General features: G+C 44.3%; 1 protein-coding gene across 4 annotated transcripts in view; it reads left to right on the forward strand.

The window, feature by feature from the left end:
- Positions 1–18103: 18103 nt before the first annotated feature.
- The window catches only part of LOC120057349 (A disintegrin and metalloproteinase with thrombospondin motifs 2-like), a 57647-nt gene continuing 52198 nt past the window's right edge, over positions 18104–23552 (forward strand). For 3 of the 4 annotated variants that reach the window (XM_039005932.1, XM_039005933.1, XM_039005934.1), the window contains exons 1-2: positions 18105–18254; positions 19539–19963. In XM_039005932.1, the coding sequence (XP_038861860.1) occupies positions 18170–18254; positions 19539–19963 (510 nt within the window). In that variant the 5' untranslated portion in view covers positions 18105–18169. Of the gene's footprint in view, positions 18255–19538; positions 19964–23552 lie in introns of all 4 variants that reach the window. The other variant, XM_039005931.1, reaches the window with a different exon arrangement.

Consider the following 23552-nt stretch of genomic DNA (forward strand, 5'->3'; position numbering starts at 1 on the left):
CTCTTCCTGGGACCACACAAAACATGACATAATACAGAACATTAATAGTCAAGGACAGAACTACATCAATTTCAAAAAGGCACATGTAGCCAACATATTAGTGTATATACACACAAACTATCTAGGTCAAATAGGGGAGAGGCGTTGTGCCTTGAGGTGTTGCTTCATCTGTTTTTTGAAACCAGGTTTGATGTTCACTTGTGCTATATGAGATGGAAGGAAGTTCCGTGCAATAATGGCTCTATATAACACTGTATGCTTTCTTGAATTTGTTCTGTATTTGGGGACTGTTGTATAGACCCCTAGTGGCATGTCTGGTGGGGTAAGTGTGTGCGTGTAAGAGCTGTGTGTAAATTGACTATGCAAACAATTTGGGATTTTCAACACATTAATGTTTCTTAAAAAAATAAGAACTGATGCAATCAGCTCCTCAATTCTTACCCAAGGTAGACTGGCATGCATAGTATATATATCAGCCGTCTGATTACAATGAAGAGCAAGACATGCCACTCTGGTCTAGGCCAGCTGCAGCTTAACTAGGTATTTTCTTGCAGCACCCGACCACACAACTGGACAATAATCAAGATAAGACTAAACTAGAGCCTGCAGGACTTGCTTTTCGAGTGTGGTGTCAAAAAAAGCAGAGCATTTCTTTATCACGGAAAGACCTCTCCCCATCTTTACAACAATTCAATCTATATAGTTTGACCATGACAGTTTACAATCTAAGGTAACACCAAGTAATTTTGTTTCCTCAACTTGTTCAGCTTTGATTTGTACCAAATACAACGCTCTCAGTTTTAGAGATGTTCAGGACCAGTTTATTACTGGCCACCCATTCCAAAACAGACTGCAACTCTTAAGGGTTACAGTGACTTTATTAGCTGTGGTTGCTGATGCGTATATGATTGAATCATCAGCATACATGGAGATTCATGCTTTGTTTAATGCCAGTGGCAGGACATTGGTAAAAATAGAAAAGAGTAGAGTGCCTAGAGACCTGCCCTGCTGTACACCACACTTTACATGTTAGACATTAACAAAGGTTCCATAAAAAAAAACTTTGAGTTCTATGATAGAGATAGCGCTGAATCCACGATATGTCAGAGGTTGAAAAGACATAACACATACTGTACATTTTCTCAACAACAGGTTATGGTCAATAATATCAAAGGTCGCACTGAAATTTAGCAGTACAGCTCCCACAATCTTCTGATCAATTTATTTCAACCGATCATCAGTCATTTGTGACAGTGCAGTACATGTTGAGTGCCCTCTTCTCTATAAGCATGATGAAAGTCTGTTGTTAATTTGTTTACAGAGAAATAGCATTGTATTTGGTCAAACACCATTTTTTCCAACAGTTTGCTAAGAGCTGGCAGCAAGCTGATATGTCTGCTATTAGAACCGGGAAAGGACACTATTGGTTAGTGGAATTACTTTGGCTTCCCTCAGACCCAACCCATCTGGACAAGAGGAATACCAATGTAAGAATGCTGTTCATTGACTATAGCTCAGCATTCAACACCAAAATACCCTCCAAGCTCATCATTAAGCTTGAGGCCCTGGGTCTGAACCCCGCCCTGTGCAATTGGGTCCTGGTCTTCCTGATGGGCCACCCCTAGGTGGAGAAGGTAGGAAACAACATCTCCACTTCGCTGATCCTCAACACTGGGGCCCCACAAGGGTGCGTGCTCAGCCCCCTCCTGTACTCCCTGTTCACCCATGACTGCGTGGCCATGCACACCTCCAACAATCACCAAGTTTGCAGATGACACAACAGTAGTAGGCTTGATTACCAACAACGATGAGACAGCCTACAGGGAGAAAGTGAGGGCTCTGGGAGTGTGGTGTCAAATCAAATCAAATCAAATTTTATTTGTCACATACACATGGTTAGCAGATGTTAATGCGAGTGTAGCGAAATGCTTGTGCTTCTAATTCCGACAATGTAGTAATAACCAACAAGTAATCTAACCTAACAATTCCACAACTACTACCTTATACACACAAGTGTAAAGGGATAAAGAATATGTACATAAAGATATATGAATGAGTGATGGTACAGAACGGCATAGGCAAGATGCAGTAGATGTTATAGAGTACAGTCTATACATATGAGATGAGTAATGTAGGGTATGTAAACATAAAGTGGCATAGTTTAAAGTGGCTAGTGATACATGTATTACATAAAGATGGCAAGATGCAGTACATGATATAGAGTACAGTATATACATATACATATACATATGAGATGAGTAATATAGGGTATGTAAACATTATATTAAGTGGCATTGTTTAAAGTGGCTAGTGATACATTTTTACATAATTTCCATCAATTCCCATTATTAAAGTAGCTGGAGTTGAGTCAGTATGTTGGCAGCGGCCACTAAACGTTAGTGGTGGCTGTTTAACAGTCTGATGGCCTTGAGATAGAAGCTGTTTTTCAGTCTCTCGGTCCCTGCTTTGATGCAACTGTACTGACCTCGCCTTCTGGATGATAGCGGGGTGAACAGGCAGTGGCTCGGGTGGTTGTTGTCCTTGATGATCTTTATGGCCTTCCTGTGACATCGGGTGGTGTAGGTGTCCTGGAGCGTAGGTAGTTTGCCCCCGGTGATGCGTTGTGCAGACCTCACTACCCTCTGGAGTGCCTTACGGTTGTGGGCGGAGCAGTTGCCGTACCAGGCGGTGATACAGCCCGACAGGATGCTCTCGATTGTGCATCTGTAGAAGTTTGTGAGTGCTTTTGGTGACAAGCCGAATTTCTTCAGCCTCCTGAGGTTGAAGAGGTGCTGCTGCGCCTTCTTCACAATGCTGTCTGTGTGGGTGGACCAATTCAGTTTGTCCGTGATGTGTACACCGAGGAACTTAAAACTTTCCACCTTCTCCACTACTGTCCCATCGATGTGGATAGGGGGGTGCTCCCTCTGCTGTTTCCTGAAGTCCACAATCATCTCCTTTGTTTTGTTGACGTTGAGTGTGAGGTTATTTTCCTGACACCACACTCCGAGGGCCCTCACCTCCTCCCTGTAGGCCGTCTCGTCGTTGTTGGTAATCAAGCCTACCACTGTAGTGTCGTCCGCAAACTTGATGATTGAGTTGGAGGCGTGCATGGCCACGCAGTCGTGGGTGAACAGGGAGTACAGGAGAGGGCTCAGAACGCACCCTTGTGGGGCCCCATTGTTGAGGATCAGCGGGGTGGAGATGTTGTTACCTACCCTCACCACCTGGGGGCGGCCCGTCAGGAAGTCCAGGACCCAGTTGCACAGGGCGGGGTCGAGACCCAGGGTCTATGGTGTACTATGGTGTTAAATGCTGAGCTGTAGTCGATGAACAGCATTCTCACATAGGTATTCCTCTTGTCCAGATGGGTTAGGGCAGTGTGCAGTGTGGTTGCGATTGCGTCGTCTGTGGACCTATTGGGTCGGTAAGCAAATTGGAGTGGGTCTAGGGTGTCAGGTAGGGTGGAGGTGATATGGTCCTTGACTAGTCTCTCAAAGCACTTCATGATGACGGAAGTGAGTGCTACGGGGCGGTAGTCGTTTAGCTCAGTTACCTTAGCTTTCTTGGGAACAGGAACAATGGTGACCCTCTTGAAGCATGTGGGAACAGCAGACTGGGATAAGGATTGATTGAATATGTCCTTAAACACACCAGCCAGCTGGTCTGCGCATGCTCTGAGGACGCGGCTGGGAATGCCGTCTGGGCCTGCAGCCTTGCGAGGGTTAACACGTTTAAATGTTTTACTCACCTCGGCTGCAGTGAAGGAGAGCCCGCAGGTTTTGGTAGCGGGCTGTGTCAGTGGCACTGTATTGTCCTCAAAGCGAGCAAAAAAGTTATTTAGTCTGTCTGGGAGCAAGACATCCTGGTCCGCGACAGGGCTGGTTTTCTTTTTGTAATCTGTGATTGACTGTAGACCCTGCCACATACCTCTTGTGTCTGAGCTGTTGAATTGTGACTCTACTTTGTCTCTATACTGGCACTTAGCTTGTTTGATTGCCTTGCGGAGGGAATAGCTACACTGTTTGTATTCGGTCATGTTTCCGGTCACCTTGCCCTGGTTAAAAGCAGTGGTTCGCGCTTTCAGTTTCACGCGAATGCTGCCATCAATCCACGGTTTCTGGTTTGGGAATGTTTTAATCGTTGCTGTGGGTACGACATCGTCAATGCACTTTCTAATGAACTCGCTCACCGAATCAGCGTATTCGTCAATGTTGTTGTTGGATGCAATGCGGAACATATCCCAATCCACGTGATCGAAGCAGTCTTGAAGCGTGGAATCAGATTGGTCGGACCAGCGTTGAACAGACCTGAGCGCGGGAGCTTGCTGTTTTAGTTTCTGTTTGTAGGCTGAAAGCAACAAAATGGAGTCGTGGTCAGCTTTTCCGAAAGGAGGGCGGGGGAGGGCCTTATATGCGTCGCGGAAGTTAGTATAACAATGATCCAAGGTTTTACCAGCCCTGGTAGCACAATCGATATGCTGATAGAATTTAGGGAGTTTTGTTTTCAGATTAGCCTTGTTAAAATCCCCAGCTACGATGAATGCAGCCTCAGGGTGTGTGGTTTCCAGTTTACATAAAGTCAGATAAAGTTCGTTCAGGGCCATCGATGTGTCTGCTTGGGGGGGAATATATACGGCTGTGATTATAATCAAAGAGAATTCCCTTGGTAGATAATGCGGTCGACATTTGATTGTGAGGAATTCTAAATCAGGTGAACAGAATGACTTTAGTTCCTGTATGTTGTTATGATCACACCACGTCTCGTTAATCATAAGGCATACACCCCCGCCCCTCTTCTTACCAGAAAGATGTTTGTTTCTGTCGGCGCGATGCGTGAAGAAACCCGCTGGCTGCACCGACTCCGTTAGCGTCTCTCGAGTGAGCCATGTTTCCGTGAAGCAAAGAACGTTACAATCTCTGATGTCTCTCTGGAATGTTACCCTTGCTCGGATTTCATCAACCTTGTTGTCAAGAGACTGGACATTGGCGAGTAGTATGCTAGGGAGTGGAGCGCGATGTGCCCGTCTCCGAAGCCTGACCAGAAGACCGCTTCGTTTGCCCCTTTTACGGCGTCGTTGTTTAGGGTCGCCGGCTGGGATCAGATCCATTGTACTGGGTGGAAGGCAAAACACAGGATCCGCTTCGGGAGAGTCATATTCCTGGTTGTAACGATGGTGAGTTGACGTTGCTCTTATATTCAGTAGTTCCTCCCGACTGTATGTAATGAAACCTAAGATTACCTGGGGTACCAATGTAAGAAATAACACATAAAAAAACAAAATACTGCATAGTTTCCTAGGAACGCGAAGCGAGGCGGCCATCTCTGTCGGCGCCGGAAGTAGATCAGGAAAATAACCTCTCGTTCAACGTCAACAAAACAAAGGAGATGGGCCTCCCGAGTGGTGCAGTGGTCTAATGCACTCTATCACAGTGCTAGCTGTGCCACTAGAGATCCTGGTTCGAGTCCAGGCTCTGTCGCAGCTGGCCGACATCGGGAGACCCATGGCGCGGTGCACAATCGGCCCAGCGTCGTCCGAGTTAGGGGAGGGTTTGGCGCTGTAGCGACTCCTGTGGTGGGTGGACGCATGCACTCTGACATGGTTGCCAGGTGTTTCCTCTGACACATTGGTGTGGCTGGCTTCCGGGTTAAGCGGGCATTGTGTCAAGTACCAGTGCAGCTTGGTTGGGTCGTGTTTCGGAGGTCGCATGGCTCTCGACCTTTGCCTCTCCCGAGTCCGTACGGGAGTTGCAGCGATGAGACAAGACTAACTACCAATTGGATACCATGACATTAAGGAGAAAAATGGGTAAAAAACACCAAAAAAATCAAAAGAGATTATCGTGGACTTCAGGAAACAGCAGAGGGACCACCCTACCCACATCGACGGGACAGCAGAGAAGGTGAAAAGTTCCTCGGCATACAAACTGAAATGGTCCACCCACACAGACAACCTCAGGAGGCTGAAGAAATGTAGCTTGTCACCTAAAACCCTCACAAACTTTTACAAATGCACAATATAGAGCATCCTGTCGGGCTGTATCACCGCCTGGTATGGCAACTGCATTGCCCACAACCGCAGGGCTCTCCAGAGGGTGGTGCGGTCTGCCCAACACATCAGCGGGGCAAACTACCTGCCCTCCAGGACACCTACAGCACCCGATGTCACAGGAAGGCCAAAAAGATAATCAAGGACAACAACCACCCGAGCCGCTACTTGTTTACCCCGCTATCAATCAGAAGGTGAGGTCAGTACAGGTGCATCAAAGCTGGAACCGAGAGACTGAAAAACAGATTCTATCTCAAGGCCATCAGACTGTTAAATAGCCATCACTAGCCCAGAGAGGCTACTGCCTACATACACAGACTTGAAATCACTGGCCACTTTAATAAATGGACACTAGTCACTTTAATAATGTCACTATAAAGTTTACATATCTTGAATTACTCATCTCATATGTATATACTGTATTCTATACTATCTACTGTATCTTAGTCTATGCCGCTCTGACATTGCTCATCCATATATTTATATATTCTTAATTCCATTCCTTTACTGAGATTTGTGTGTATTAGGTATTTATTGTGAAATTGTTATATATTACTTAGATATTGCTGCACTGTCAGAACTAAAAGCACAAGCATTTCGCTACACCCACAATAACATATGTTAAACACGTGTATGTGACCAATACAACTTGATTTGATTTGACCTGAGGACAAACACCTTAATCTAGGCTCAGATTAAAGATATGACAGATAGGAGTGGCTATAGAGTCAGCTACCATCCTCAGTAGCTTTCCATCTAAGTTGCCAATGCAAGGAGGTTAGTCATTATTGATCGATAGCAATAATTTTCCCACCTCTCCCACACTAACTGTACAAATTTCAAATGACAATGCTTTTCTTTCATTATTAGTTTTTTTAATGCATGAGTACGATGGCTCACTAGTCGTTGTTGGAATTTCCTGCCTAAGTTTGCCCACTTTGCCAATGAAGTAATCATGAAAAGAATTGGCAACATCAAATGGTTTTTGTAAATGAATAAGCCATCTGATTCGATGAAAGATGTAGTTGAATTTGTCTTTCTGCCCATCATTTCATTTAAAGTACTCCAAAGTTTTTTTTCTCCATCATTCTTTATGTCATTGATCTTGACTTCATAATGCAGTTTCTTCTTCTTTTTGTTGAGTTTAGTCACGTAATTTCTCAATTTGACATAAGTCAGCCAGTCAGATCTGCAGCCAGACTTATTAGCCACTCCTTTTGCTTATCTCTTTCAGCCATACAGTTTTTCAATTCCTCATCAATCCATGGAGCCTTAACAGTTCTAACAGTCCGTTTCTTAACAGGTTAATTTTTATCAATAATTAGAAGAAGCAATTTTTAAATTCATCAAGTGCAGCGTCTGGATGCTCCTTATTAATCACATCATACCAACAAATATTTTTAACATCAGCCACATAAGAGTCACACCAAAATCTTTTGTATGATCTCTTATACACTATTTTAGGCCCAGCTTTTGGAACTTTGGTTTTCCTGGATATAGCCACTATATTGAGATCACTGCATCCAATGGGTACGGATATAGCTTTAGAACAAAGTTCTACAGAGTTAGTAAAAATGTGATCGATACATGTGTATGATCTTGTTCCTGTAGTGTTTGTAAACACCCTGGTAGGTTGGTTAATAACCTGAACCAGATTACAGGCACTGGTTACAGTGAGAAGCTTCCTCTTGAGCAGATAGCTTGATGAAAACCAGTCAATATTCAGGGCACCAAGAAAGTAGACCTCTCTTTTTACGTCACAATCACTATCAAGCATTTCACACATATTATTTAGATACTGACTGTTAGCACTTGGTGGCCAATAGCAACACCCCAAGGAAAAGGCTTTAGATGTACCAAGTGAGCCTGCAACCACAACACTTCAATAACACTTGACATACGATATTCTCTAAGCATTACAGAGATATGTTATATCCTTGTATTGCTACTGCTGTATCATCAAACATATTATCTAATTACGTCTCAGAAATGGATAATGTACAGTATGAATGTTATCTGATGTTACCACCTGTAGAGGTGTTGTCTTCATCAGTCAGTGTCCAGATTTCAGTTTCCATTTAACCCATCTAAACAGTAGGCTACAGTTCCCTTGACATGCCATAGGCCTATTTGAGGTCCCGTCTTGTGACTGTCGAATCTCAACCACAGACAATATGCATGGAAGCCGAACTGAAATCTTATCAGAAACACGTTGGGTTGTTTTCACAGATTTCGTTTTCCTTAAAACTGGTCAAACTGATGTAATGTGGACATTTTGCAAAGAAAATATTTTCTGTTTTTTTATTTTGCGTTTTTGTATTTTCTCCCCGGTCCCTAAATGTCCTTGCTCCGCATAAGATGACAGAGAAAACTTTACCGATGTCAACTAGATTGAAGCATTCATTCTATCGATTATTACATTATTCTGTTGAGCAAAAGTTTATTTAGTATCCTAGGGAAACATAAAGTGCATTCGGAAAGTATTCAGACCCCTTGTCTTTATTTACATTTTGTTACATTATAGCCTTATTCGAAAATGGATTACATTTTTTTATTAATTTCCTAATCAATCTACCCCATAATGATGTAGCAAAAACATGTTTTTAAAAATGTTTGCACATTAAACATAAAAAATAGAAATATCACATTTACATAAGCAGACTTGTCCTGAAGCCACTCCTGCGTTGTCTTGGCTGTGTGCTTAGGGTCATTGTCCTGTTGGATGGTGAACCTTCGCTACCAGTCTGAGGTCCTGAGCCTTCATGGCCTGGTTTTTGCTCTGACATGCACTTTCAACTGTGGGACCTTATATAAACAGGTGTGTGCCTTTTCCAAATCACAGATGAACTCTAATCAAGTTGTAGAAACATCTCAAGGATGATCCATGGAAACACGATGCACCTTAGCTCAATATCAAGTTTCATAGCAAAGGGTTTGAATACTTATGTATATTTTTAATACATTTGCAAACGTTTCTAAAAACCTGTTTTTGCTTTGTCTTTATGGGGTATCGTGTGTAGATTGATGAGGAAAATGTTTTTGAACATCCATTTTAGAATAAGGCTGTAACGTAACAAAATGTAGAAAAAGTCAAGGGGTCTGAATAATTTCCGAATGCATTGTATATGTACTGTATATACAGTACCAGTCAAAAGTTTGGACACACCTACTTATTTTCTTTATTTTTACTGTTTTCTCCATTGTAGAATAATAGTGAAGACATCAAAACTATGAAATAACACATATGGAATCATGTAGTAACCACAAAAGTGTTAAACAAATCAAAATATATATTTATATTTTACATTCTTCAAAGTAGCCACCCTTTCCCTTGATGACAGCTTTGCACACTCTTGGCATTCTCTCCACCAGCTTTGTGAGGAATGCTTTTCCAGCAGTCTTGAAGGAGTTCCCACATATGCCTAGGACTTGTTGGCTGCTTTACCTTCACTCTGCGGTCCAATTAATCCCAAACCATCTCAATTGGGCTGAGGTCGGGTGATTGTGGAGGCCAGGCCATCTGATGCAGCACCCCATCACTCTCCTTCTTGGTCAAATAACCTTTACACAGCCTTACACAGCCTTCTTCCTATTGGTGTCCTTTAGTAGTGGTTTCTTCGCAACAATTTGACCATGAAGGCCTGATTCACGCAGTCTCCTCTAAACAGTTGATGTTGAGATGTGTCTGTTCCTTGAACTCTGTGATGCATGTATTTGGGCTGCAAATTTCTGCAATTTCTTCCTTTCCTGTGGTGGTCCTCATGAGAGCCAGTTTCATCATAGTGCTTGATGGTTTTTGCGACTGCACTTGAAGAAACTTTCAAAGTTCTTGACATTTTCCGTATTAATTAACTGACCTTCATGTCTTAAAGTAATGATGGACTGTTGTTTCTCTTTGCTTATTTGAGTTGTTCTTGCCATATTATGGACTTGGTCTTTTACCAAATAGGGCTATCTTCTGTATACCATCCCTACCTTGTCACAACACAACTGATTTGCTCAAACGCATTAAGAAGAAAATAAATTCCACAAATTAACTTTTATCAAGGCACAGCTGTTAGTTGAAATGCATTCCAGGTGGCTACCTCATAAAGCTGGTTGAGAGAAAGCCAAGAGTGTGCAACGCTGTCATCAAGGCAAAGGGTGGCTACTTTGAAGAATCTAAAATCTTCCATTTTTTTTAATTTGTTTAACACTTTTTCATTACTACATGATTTCATATGTGTCATTTCATAGCGTTGATGTCTTCACTATTATTCTACAACGTAGGAAATAGTCAAAATATAGAAAAACCCTTGAATGAGTAGGTGTTTCCAAACATTTGACTGGTGCTGTATGTATAATGAGAAAAGAGAAGCTACATGTATCTAATTATCAGGGGCGCAACTTTGGTTTCAGAAGTGGGGGTCAGAGGGTCCTCCCTTTTATGGGGGCAGCTAAAGGTAATTTCCTGAATATCTACACAATCTAATATGACCTATGGCCCTTTTAGCCGTCTCTATTTAGAACAACAAAAAGTGAGCAAAAATGCCCACGGTCATCAAGCTAGGAAAGAGACCATTATTAAATATATTTAAATGATTGATAAGACTTAACTATATTAATGACAATTCAATAATCAATATTAACCAATAGCCTAACAAATTAACAACACTTACAAATAAAGTACAAAGACTTAACTTTTGATTGTCTTTGATTGTCTCTTCCCAACACAACTTCCTTCCCAATCTTTTTTTTTTATGTCTCAATGGAAAGGTTTGGAAATCAAAAGTTTCATAAAAACACACATACACCTCCTACACATTAACACACAGAAACAGTATATCCTCCATATAACTCATATCATAAGCCTAATAGTGTGTATGTAAACTTATGACCCACTGGGAATGTGATAAAAGAAATAAAAGCTGAAATAAATAATTCTCTCTACTATTATTCTAACATTTCACATTCTTAAAATAAAGTGGTGATCCTAACTGACTTAAGACAGGGAATTTTTACTAGGATTAAATGTCATGAATTGTGAAAAACTGAGTTTAAATGTATTTGGCTAAGGTGTATGTAAACGTCCGACTTCAACTGTATCTGTATTAATTCATCATCATCAATAGCTTCGCCCAGGTCTTCCTCACATTTTTGTTTTACATGTTTTGTGTCATCGAGAAAAGCCACTGCAACCCTTGATACAGTTTGGAAATCAACTTTAGAGGTTTGTCACACTGTCTCACGATCGTCTTCTTGTGAGAAAGTGGACCAAGGCGCAGCGTTTGCAAAATACATATTTTATTTTAGAAGAGAGAAAAAACAAGAAACTAACAACTATACACAAACTAACAAAATAACAAACTGACGACCGTGAAGCTATACAGACAAATAGTGCTGACACAAACACTACACATAGACAATTACCCACAAAACAGCTAAAGCCTATGGTTGCCTTAAATATGGCTCCCAATCAGAGACAACCATAACCAGCTGTCTCTAATTGAGACCCAATTCAGGCAACCATAGACTTTCCTAGACACCTACACTGAACACTAAACCATCTACTCTACTAAACCCCCTAAACCATACAACACCCTAGACAATACAAAAACACACAAACTTCCCCATGTCACACCCTGACCTAACTAAAATAATAATGAAAACAAAGATAACTAAGGCCAGGGTGTGACATAACCCCCCCCTTAAGGTGCGAACTCCGGGCGCACCAGCATAAAGTCTAGGGGAGGGTCTGGGTGGGCGTCTGTCCACGGTGGCGGCTCTGGCACTGGTCGTGGTCCCCACCCCACCATAGTCACTACCCGCTTTCTTAACCCCACTGGAATAAGGGGCAGCACCGGACTAAGTGGCAGCACCGGACTAAGGGGCAGCACCGGACTAAGGGGCAGTACCGGACTAAGGTGCAGCACCAGGATAAGGGGCAGCACCAGGATAAGGGGCAGTACCAGGATAAGGGGCAGCACCAGGATAAGGGGCAGCACCAGGATAAGGGGCAGCTCCGGACTGAGGGACGGCAGCTCCGGACTGAGGGACAGCACCGGACTGAAGGGCAGCACCGGACTGAATGGCGGATCCTGGCTGGCTGGCTCTGGCGGATCCTGGCTGGCTGGCGGATCCTGGCTGGCTGGCTCTGGCGAATCCTGGCTGGACGGCTCTGGCGAATCCTGGCTGGACGGCTCTGGCGGATCCTGGCTGGACGGCTCTGGCGGATCCTGGCTGGACGGCTCATGGCTGGCTGACGGATCTGGCTGCTCATGGCTGGCTGACGGATCTGGCTGCTCATGGCTGGCTGACGGATCTGGCTGCTCATGGCTGGCTGACGGCTCTGGCAGATCCTGTCTGGTTGGCGGCTCTGGCTGCTCATGGCTGGCTGACGGCTCTGGCAGATCCTGTCTGGTTGGCGGCTCTGGCAGATCCTGTCTGGTTGGCGGCTCTGGCAGATCCTGTCTGGTTGGCGGCTCTGGCAGATCCTGTCTGGTTGGCGGCTCTGGCAGATCCTGTCTGGTTGGCGGCTCTGGCAGATCCTGTCTGGTTGGCGGCTCTGGCAGATCCTGACTGACGAATGGCTCTAGCGGCTCCTGACTGACTAACGGCTCTGACGGCTCGGGACAGACGGGCGGCTCTAATGGCTCGGGACAGACGGATGGCTCAGACGGCGCTGGGGAGACGGATGGCTCAGATGGCGCTGGGGAGACGGATGGCTCAGATGGCGCTGGGGAGACGGATGGCTCAGATGGCGCTGGGGAGACGGATGGCTCAGATGGCGCTGGGGAGACGGATGGCTCAGATGGCGCTGGGGAGACGGATGGCTCTGGCCGGATGAGGCGCACTGTAGGCCTGGTGCGTGGTGCCGGAACTGGAGGCACCGGGCTAAGGACACGCACCTTCAGGCTAGTGCGGGGAACAACAACAGGGCACACTGAACTCTCAAAGCGTACTATAGGCCTGGTGCGTGGTACCGGCACTGGTGGTACCGGGCTGAGGGCACGCACATCAGGGCGAGTACGGGGAGAAGGAACAGTGCATACTGGACCCTGGAGACGCACATTTGGCCTAGTGCGTGGTGCCGGAACTGGTGGTACCGGGCTGGGGACACGCATCTCAGGGCTAGTGCGGGGAGGAGGAACAGGGCATACTGGACCCTGGAGACGCACATTAGGCCTAGTGCGTGGTGCCGGAACTGGTGGTACCGGGCTGGGGACATGCATCTCAGGGCTAGTGCGGGGAGGAGGAACAGGGCATACTGGACCCTGGAGACACACAGGAGGCTTGGTGCGTGGTGTAGGCACTGGTGGTAATGGGCTGGAGACACGCACCACAGGGTTAGTGCGTGGAGGAGGAACAGGGCTCTGTTGACACACAGGAAGCTTGGTGCGTGGTACCGGACTGGAGACACGCACCATAGGGCTAGTACGTGGAGGAGGAACAGGGCACACTGGACTCTCGAGGCGCACTATAGGCCTGGTGCGTGGTACCGTTACTGGTGGTACCGGGCTGAGGGCACGCACCTCAGGAAGAGTGCGGGGAGAAGGAACAGGGCATACTGGACCCTGGAGACACACAGGAGGCTTGGTGCGTGGTGTAGGCACTGGTGGTAATGGGCTGGAGACACGCACCACAGGGTTAGTGCGTGGAGGAGGAACAGGGCTCTGTTGACACACAGGAAGCTTGGTGCGTGGTACCGGACTGGAGACACGCACCATAGGGCTAGTACGTGGAGGAGGAACAGGGCACACTGGACTCTCGAGGCGCACTATAGGCCTGGTGCGTGGTACCGTTACTGGTGGTACCGGGCTGAGGGCACGCACCTCAGGAAGAGTGCGGGGAGAAGGAACAGTGCGTACAGGGCTCAGGAGACGCACAGGAGGCTTCCCAACCTTACCTGGTTGTATGCTCCCCCATATCAACATCTCTCTCTCTTCGCTCTCCTCCAATAACACCAACAACTCCTCGAATGTCTCATAATCTCCCATCCTTTCACTTTCCTCCAATCTGTCCAATAACTCCTCCACATTCTCCGACTAATACCTTAGTTTAGCCAACTGCTCCTGATGGTAAGCACGGGGAACTGGCTCAATTCTCCCACTTGACCCAGCCACACTCCCCGTGTGCCCTCCCCCAAGAAATTTTTGGGGGAGCCTCTCGGGCTTCCAGCCACTCTGCCTTGATTTACGCTGCTTGGTCCGATGTTGGTGGGTAATTCTCTCACGATCGTCTTCTTGTGAGAAAGTGGACCAAGGCGCAGCGTTTGCAAAATACATCTTCTTTTATTTTAGAAGAGAGAAAAAACAAGAAACTAACAACTATACACAAACTAACAAAATGACGACCGTGAAGCTATACAGACAAATAGTGCTGACACAAACACTACACATAGACAATTACCCACAAAACAGCTAAAGCCTATGGTTGCCTTAAATATGGCTCCCAATCAGAGACAACCATAACCAGCTGTCTCTAATTGAGACCCAATTCAGGCAACCATAGACTTTCCTAGACACCTACACTGAACACTAAACCATCTACTCTACTAAACCCCCTAAACCATACAACACCCTAGACAATACAAAAACACACAAACTTCCCCATGTCACACCCTGACCTAACTAAAATAATAATGAAAACAAAGATAACTAAGGCCAGGGTGTGACACACTGCCTTAAAATCTTTGAAGCATCTTGCTTGTCCAGTGTTTGCTGCACTGAGAGAATAAAGTGTTGTATCTGCAAAGGTTCACCTCTGCACAGTCACAGACTGGTCTTCCCTGGCTGCCTGACCCTGATGAGACCCCTGTCACCATCTGATCCTGATCCTCCAGAGAAAGGCACGACAAAGAATTATCATGGTATACATTTATACATAATATTATCCAAGAATAGAATCAATAGTTCAATAATTGAAATGACAATTATTCCCAGATCTCAGACTGTAACCTACCCATCAACTCAAGATGGATCTTTGTATCCATTCACTGATTGTTATGGTATACTGCAAAATTCACCTGAGCTCTGTAGACTGGTCTTCCCTGGCTGTCTGACCCTGCTGGGATACCTGTCACCATCTGATCCTGCTAAAACATTGTCAGGACTCTCCTGTGAGGATCCAAAGAATCAGGTTACAGTGTATCAGCGCTACAGAACTCCCTCTCTTCCCCAGAGGGGGCTGGGGGGAGGGAGGGTGGATGTGGGGGTTTTATGACACCTCACGCCCATCGTAAATTGTAAGGCAGCAGACGATTTCTGCTCCAGCATGGGTGACTGGAATATCTTAGTGTCCTATGAAAAGCTCACAGCCCAAAACTAGAACATCAAACAATGGACACGGGGACACTATATTTCATCCTCCGAATGCTGGTAATGATAAGAGATGGAATGTGGAAGTTGAATGTCTATTTTGTGACGTCATTAAAAGTTAAATGAAGACGTTATGATGAAAACATTGTAACTGGAAGAGTTTTCATAATGTGTATATGATGTTTACACACTTTACGTTGTTTCGAAAATATCCAGATTAAAGAGAATGTTTTTGTAAAGATGAACTGTGATTTTAGTTGTCTAAACTAGATCATAGTAAATTGTGATACCTTGCCTCGTAACGAGCTACGCCCCAGGGATCCCAGAGAGCCTGCCAGCAAGACGGAAACGCCCCTTTCTACCCGAAGGTATAAAGCATTTGAGTTAAGAATTAACATACCAGACTAGGATGACCACGCGCTGCGGCCGAGGTCTACGATTAGTCACGACCCCAAAACGCAACACGAAGTTGAAGAAGACAAAGGAACCTCTTACAGAACAAGTACGAGTAAACAGACAACTAAGAGAAAGGACATTGTGACATCTTGTGGACAATCAGAGACTTACACCTGAGAACGAAAGACCAGGCCCAACAGAAATACCCAACAGAGCAAACCATTTTTAGATTGTAAATCAGTCTTGCCAGCTATCTAAATTTGTAGTAATCCTGGCCCAATTCCCGACTGGTCACACAGGGCACGTGCCCAGGGGCCCTGACCTCCAGGGTGCCCCCATTCGATTTAGTTAGTCACTCTGATTCAGAGGGGTTGGGTTAAATGCGGAAGACACATTTCAGTTAAATGCATTCAGTTGTACAATTGACTAGGTATTCCCCCTTTTCCTTTCCTTTCTTACTCAGATATCATGGCATAATGTAAGTCATGGCAAAACGGGCTAGAGCTGGCCCTGGCTTAGATCTTTGACAACATGTGAACTATATTTAGTCTCTACGTAAATACTTTTGCACAATGAGCACTTGTTGTCTCTCAAATAGATCATTACAGTAGCTGCTTAGCTAGCTAGCGAATTTTGTGCCATATTAGCATGGACATTGCATGAGTCAAAACACCTCAAAACACGACATGGTATCGATAACAAGATACAACAAGCTGAAACTAGCCACCTAAGATTCCCCGCATGGCAGATTCTTGTCCTTGTTGCTAGCTATCTGACCGTTCAGAATCGTAACGCCACACGGCCTTCTGCCTCATCGATGCGCGAGCATCATTTTCATGACTTTGTCAGCCAACCCAAAATAAAGGAAACACCAACATAACGTGTCTTAATAGGGTTTTGAGCCACCAGAACAGCTTCAATGGCCTTGGATACTAGAAGTGTCTGGAACTCTATTGGAGCGATTAGACACAATTCTTCCACGAGAAATTAGATCGTTTGGTGATTTGTTGATGGTTGTGGAAAATGCTGTCTCAGTCGTCACACACTCTTTTAAATCCCCTATGCTCCATTGAGACCCCTCTTTCAAAGTCACTGAGAAATCTTCTTCTAGCCATGGTAGCCAAAATAATGTGCAACTGGGCATTTTATACATGACCCTAAGCATGATGAGATTGCTTAATTAACTCAAGCACCTGCTTTCAATATACTTTGTATCCCTCATTTACTCAAGCATTTCCTTTATTTTGGCAGTTCCTCTATGTCCCTGCTAATATGGCTACAAATACCATCAATCAACTTGTCTGTGTAATGCACAGCGTAATATGCAATCAAATAAATTGCTTATTAACAGGGGTGAACGTACCACACAGTCCTATTTTACCATGCACATAACACGATGGAGATTGTAAAGGCACGGAATACATATTTTAAAGGCTGCAGTGGCCACATCTTCACATGCAGACCTGGCATGTAATAAAAAGAGATGGGTTATGTGCTTTGGTGAGACGTCGCATATTTGAAGCGTGGTTGAGGGATCTGGGTAATGTCTTGAATACATGTTTCGACAGCTGCCGGACTCAAATGCTCAGTAAATTATAGAAGCCATAGCTAAAATACCTGCAGGAGGTGAGGGCAGCAGAAGAGGCTCAAGATTATGATTGCTTTTTTTCTACTTAAGGATGGCACATCTTTTTGTGGGGTTTTAGCAATTCTACAGTATGTTGATTGCTGTCACTGTGTATAATTTAGAGAATAAAGAGCTATTTTCAACTCAACTTGAAATATATATGGGGGGGGGGGGGGTAGAGCATGGCACTTGCAACACCAACATCGTTGTTTCGATTGGTGGTCATGTAGGAACAGCATGACTAAGTAGCTTTCGAAAAAAAGTGTCTGCTAAATGGCATTCATTATTATTGTTATTATTATGTAAGGCTCCATAGACCATGGGAAATTCAAGGTCAGAGGGTGATGGACAGTCTTGATTCCCACACCGATATGTCTTATAACCATTTGTAAAGTTCGTTATCGATTTAAAGTGGCCAAATATGTGCGCTATATCGTTATCACTGTTCCCTGTGAGTGATAATGTTACATGATACAATAGCTTAATTTCTACATATTACTTTATTACGTTGTGTGTGTGTGTGTGTGTGTGTGTGTGTGTGTGTGTGTGTGTGTGTGTGTGTGTGTGTGTGTGTGTGCGTGTGCGTGTGTGTGTGTGTGAGAGAGAGAGAGAGAGAGAGAGAGAGAGAGAGAGAGAGAGAGAGAGAGAGAGAGAGAGAGAGAGAGAGAGAGAGAGAGAGAGAGAGAGAGAGAGAGAGCACTTTGCGATCTGTTCCGGAGGGGGTTCGGGGCTGGTAGATCGCATTATCTAGAATCTCAAAGTCCGCCTCTCTGATGTGCGGTCTTTTTCTTCATACCTGCAATGGATGTTACGCCTGGATTTGCATTCTTTATTATTTTACTGCATTTAATTCACGCGAATGGACTTTATATCTCCAATGGCATAGGTATGTGTGATTGATGGTTTTATACGTTTGATACAATTGTGTAAAGCTTAGGCTTTAATAACCTGGGTAGGCTACCACCCTTGCGAAAATGATCTGATCACGATTCGATCTTGGAGCATGTTAAATCCACACAGGTTATGTCGTAGCCTATACAAGTTAATTAACATTTTACATACACAGAAATATCGTTGACTAGCTATGGTATTTTTTTTTTGCAGTGTCTCAGTACGTTTCCCTTTCTTTTGCATGAGACCAACTTTTTCCACATTTCTTTTTAATTCAAACACAGTTTACGTGCGCTCAATTTCAGCATCTGAAGAACATTCCAATGGAACATAGATCATGCACTATTGATTCAAATTCGTTATATATATAGTCGTATGAATTAGCACATTTATTGTTAAAGTTTTTATAGCAGTTATAGCTTAAGTTAACCTAAAAACGCCCGTCTCCAAATAATCAATTGCATTTGACTAGTAAAATAAATGGTTGAAATGAAATTCAACTTTACGCTTCAATTGGATTTTACATTTGTAATTACCTGATTTCATGAATATCGACCTCAGTTATTCTTCATAGTTGACAGCTTTAATCATCACCCGGTCTTGACATGTGCTTGTATGCGTGCTGGGTCACAGCTTCCAACCAAAACTGTCGCAACTCGCAAGTAGACAATAGATGCAGTCATGCATATAAATTGATGTGTTTGCTCTGAACTTGGAGGAGACGAGCGTGCTCATCTGCGCGCGAACGGGCGTGAACACAGGGGCACACCGACATTTTTTGTTGTTGTTGATAGGCCTATTAGTCAATGCTCATTATTGCCTGTGGTTTATTGATAAGGTAGGAAATATACCAAAGTTAGTTGTGGTTGTAAAATGTGTCAGCGATAGATTCACATTTTATGATATAATGTGTTTATAAAGTTAGACCCAGCATAAGTTTTGACCTATGCTATAGCAGTGGATGCTGGTGGGAGGAGCTATAGGAGGATGGGCTCATTGTAATGGCCCGAATGGAATTTATGGAATATATCAAACATATCAAACATGTGGAAACCACATGTTTGACACTATTCCACTTCAGCCATTACAATGAGCCTGTCCTCCAATAGCTCCGCTCACCAGCCTCCACTGTGCTATTGATACTATAGACACACACACATGCATGTGCCTGTGTATGTGTGTGTATGAGGGGGGGGACTGTTTGAGTGCATCTGTGCTCCTGTGCACGATTATGTGTGTATTGATCAGTGTGTGATTCTGTCTCTCCCTGTGTATACAGAGTCTCTGCAGCATGTCCTGAGGGAGTATGGCGTTGTTAAGCCTGTGAACACTGATTCAGAGGGCCGCTTCCTCTCAGGTGCTGTCTCTGCACCTCAACTGGACAGCCAGCACCAGCAGGCCCACAGACGCTGGAGAAGAGAGGCTGTAGCCGCCTCAGACCCCAGCCATGGAGACCTGGAGGAGGGAGAGGGTACAGCCAGGCACAGGGAGACACTCTTCTACAATGTCACTGTGTTCGGCCAGGAGCTCCACCTACGCCTGCACCTCAACTCCAGGCTGGTGGTCCCCGGAGCTAAGGTGGAGTGGCACGAGGAGGGAAGCCAGACCACCTATGAGCCTCTACGGGACAGCGACTGCTTTTATGTAGGAGAGGTCACCAACGTCAGGGACACATCCGTCGCTATCAGCAACTGTGATGGCCTGGTAAGTGCTGCACTGTTGATAAATGTGTCCCTCATGTATAGTTGTTACACTGATATTGCTCCTGTAGAACTGTATTAGGTACAGATGATAGACAAAGGGGCAATCCCATAGTATTGAAGGTGGCTAGACTTATGTCATCCAAAAAGACAGGAGAGGTTGGAGAGTTGAACCTCTGGCACATTGTTGTGGTTGTGTATCTCTGCACAGAAGGACTGAAGTGTTTTTTATGTAGGCAGATGTTATTCATAATTGTCTGCATGAAATATAGGACTGTAAAAAACAAAAGCAGCATACGTAATCTCATGTCAGACTTCTCTTTCCCTGCTTGGCATTGCTGGTTGGCCTCCAGCAGGCAGGGCGGCAGTATTCAGTATGCAGGTCTCTGTGTTGAGGGAGGGAGCGAGGCCCAGTGGAGCTGTAAGTCCCTGGAGGCTTACGCTTCATATCCCAGACAGCTACTTTATCCACTCCTCTTTCCCTCCCACCCAGCTGGAATAAAACCACATATCTTAATGATGACATGAAATAGTTTAGCCAAAGCCCCCACCCCGTCTTAAAGATACACAGAGCACTCATTGCAGAGTAGTACTCTCTCAAGGTGGGTTTCAGACAAGTCTGAATTTAGAATTAGCAATAAAGTAAACCATTTGTTAAAAACACACCACTGTGTTTTTCTCTCTTTAACCCCCGTGTCATCTGGACAAAACACACTTGCAGTGATGTGATCAGAACTGTCCAATAAACAAGTCCAGACTATGGTGTCAGAAAACAACTGTCAAGAGAAAGACCGGTATTCAAACATGGACAGTCTCATTGCTGAGTTTCTGTCTGTGACTGTGAGTGACTCTTTCCTACTCTTTCCTCTGTGAGGAGTGTTACATTTCTCTGCTTGGAGCACATAGCACCACAGCATGTCCATACAGAGTACTGTCTGTGTTGTGACAGACTAGTGCAGGTTCTCTATTTAATCCCTCAGTCCACATACAGTCTCTTCGAAAGTATTCCGACCCCTTGACTCTTTCCGCATTTTGTTATATGTTACAGCCTTGTTATAAAATGTATTCAATCGTTTTTTTCCTCATCAATCTACGCAGAATAACCCCTAATGACAAATCAAAAACAGGTTTTTAGAAACACAACACCATACACGTGGTCTGCAGTTGTGAGGCTGGTTAGATGTACTGTCAAATTCTCTAAAATGACGTCGGAGGCGGCTTATGGTAGAGAAATGAACATTCAATTCTCTGGAAACAGCTCTGGTGGACATTTCTGCAGAGCATGCCAATTGGATACTCCCTAAAAACTTGAGACATCTGTGGCATTGTGTTGTGTGACAAAACTGTCCGTTTTAGAATGGCCTTTTACTGTCCCCAGCACAAGGTGCACCTGTGAAATGATCATGCTGTTTAATCAACTTGATATGCCACACCTGTCAGGGGGATGGATTATCTTGGCGAAGAAGAAATGCTCTCTAACAGGGATGTAAACACATTTATGCACAACATTTGAGAGAAATATGCTTTTTGTACATATGGAACATTTCATGGATTTATTATTGAAACATGGGACTAACACTTTACATGTTTCATTGCTATTTTTGTTCAGTGTGGGTTACTCTACTGCATAAGAATTACAATTTACAAGTGGAGTCGGCTAGGAACATTACAGAACTAAGATGTAATTCTAAATTACATAGACAAGTTGAACAATATAGGCCACCTACTGTGGTGCAACAGTAGTGTCGTTATCTGCTTGATCTCTCGCAGTGCAAACACTTGCCTGTTTAAAGTTGATCCTCAGCAACTATAGGGTTGAATAAATTCGCCATCAAAAAGTTGCAATAGTAAACTCCACATCCTTAATGAAAACACTCAGCCAGCTAGCAACTCCAGCAAAGTTTGCAAGAGGATGAAGGTTTGTTTGGCTATAGGTTAATCACCCACTGGTAGGCTATGCAGATTTGCAAGCAATGCGTGTGTGGATCTATCTGTTTGTGAGCCAGCTAAATTAGCTTACCAGTAGACCGAGCGGGCTTTTGTGACTATTATCCATAGTGTCCAGCATGCTGCTGGCACTGGTCATGCTGAGAAGTCTGAAATATGGTCCAACTAGCAAATGTTGCACTAGGAAAATATTCTCAATCCCTTGCTGAATGAAAATCGCCCACAATTCCAGTTTTCATTCAGAAGCTCAAGCAAGCAACATCAAAGCAATTTTGTAACGACAAACCCACCAGTGTTTTCAAATCTGTGCCCCGGCCTATCGTCAGCTGTCGCACAGACAGGCAGACGTACAGACGGACTGACAGCCAGGAGCCACATTTATTTGTCAGCTAAACTACATGTTTATTCTGTATCACTCAACTCTCATTTATGTGTCTCGTTTGTATTGAGAGGATATAGCTAGATATATATTGTTGATGTGTTGCTGTTTTATTTATGTTTTTATTTTTTTATTTCACCTTTGTTTAACCAGGTAGGCCAGTTGAGAACCAGTTCTCATTTACAACTGCGACCTGGCCAAGATAAAGCAAAGCAGTGCGACAAAAACAACAATGCAGAGTTACACATAAACAGACGTACAGTCAGTAACACAATGGAAAAATCTATGTACAGTGTGTGTGTAACGGCAGTCTAAGTCGTCCTCCTCCTCAGACGAGGAGAGGCGAGAAGGATCAGAGGACCAATACGCAGCGTGGTAATTTTCCATAATGAATTTAATCACCACAAAACAATACACTATACAAAATAACAAAAACACATACCGTCACAGTCCTAGCTGGTGCAGAACACAAACACAGAGACAGGAAACAACCACCCACAATCCCCAACACAAAACAAGCCACCTATATATGATTCTCAATCAGGGACAACGATTGACAGCTGTCTCTGATTGAGAACCATATCAGGCTGAACATAGAAACAGACGAACTAGACACACAACATAGAATACCCACCCCAACTCACGCCCTGACCAACTAAACACATACAAAACAACAGAAAACAGGTCAGGAACGTGACAGTGTGCAAATGTAGAAGAGTAGGGAGGTAAGGCAATAAATAGGCCATAGAGGCGAAATAATTACAATTTAGCACTAACACTGGAGTGATAGATGTGCAGATGATGATGTGCATGTAGAGATACTGTTGTGCAAAAGAACAAGAGGATAAGTAACAATATGGGGATGAGGTAGTTGGGTGTGCTATTTACATATTGGCTGTGTAAAAGTACAGGGATCTGTAAGCTGCTCTGACAGCTGATGCTTAAAGTTAGAGAGGGAGATAAAGGACTCCAACTTCAGTGATTTTTGCAATTAGTTCCAGTCATTGGCAGCAGAGAACTGGAAGGAAAAGCAGCTAAAGTAAGTGTTGGCTTTGGGGGTGACCAGTGAAATATACCTGCTGGAGTGCGTGCTACGGGTGGGTGCTGCTATGGTGACCAGTGAGCTGAGATAAGGCGGGGCTTTACCTAGCAAAGACTTATAGATGACCTGGAGCCAGTGGGTTTGGTGACAAATATGAAGTGAGGGCCAGCCAACGAGAGCATACAGGTCGCAGTGGTGGGTAGTATATGGGGCTTTGGTGACAAA

Source organism: Salvelinus namaycush, chromosome 12 (assembly GCF_016432855.1).
Source record: "Salvelinus namaycush isolate Seneca chromosome 12, SaNama_1.0, whole genome shotgun sequence".
Taxonomy (NCBI): Eukaryota; Metazoa; Chordata; class Actinopteri; order Salmoniformes; family Salmonidae; genus Salvelinus; species Salvelinus namaycush.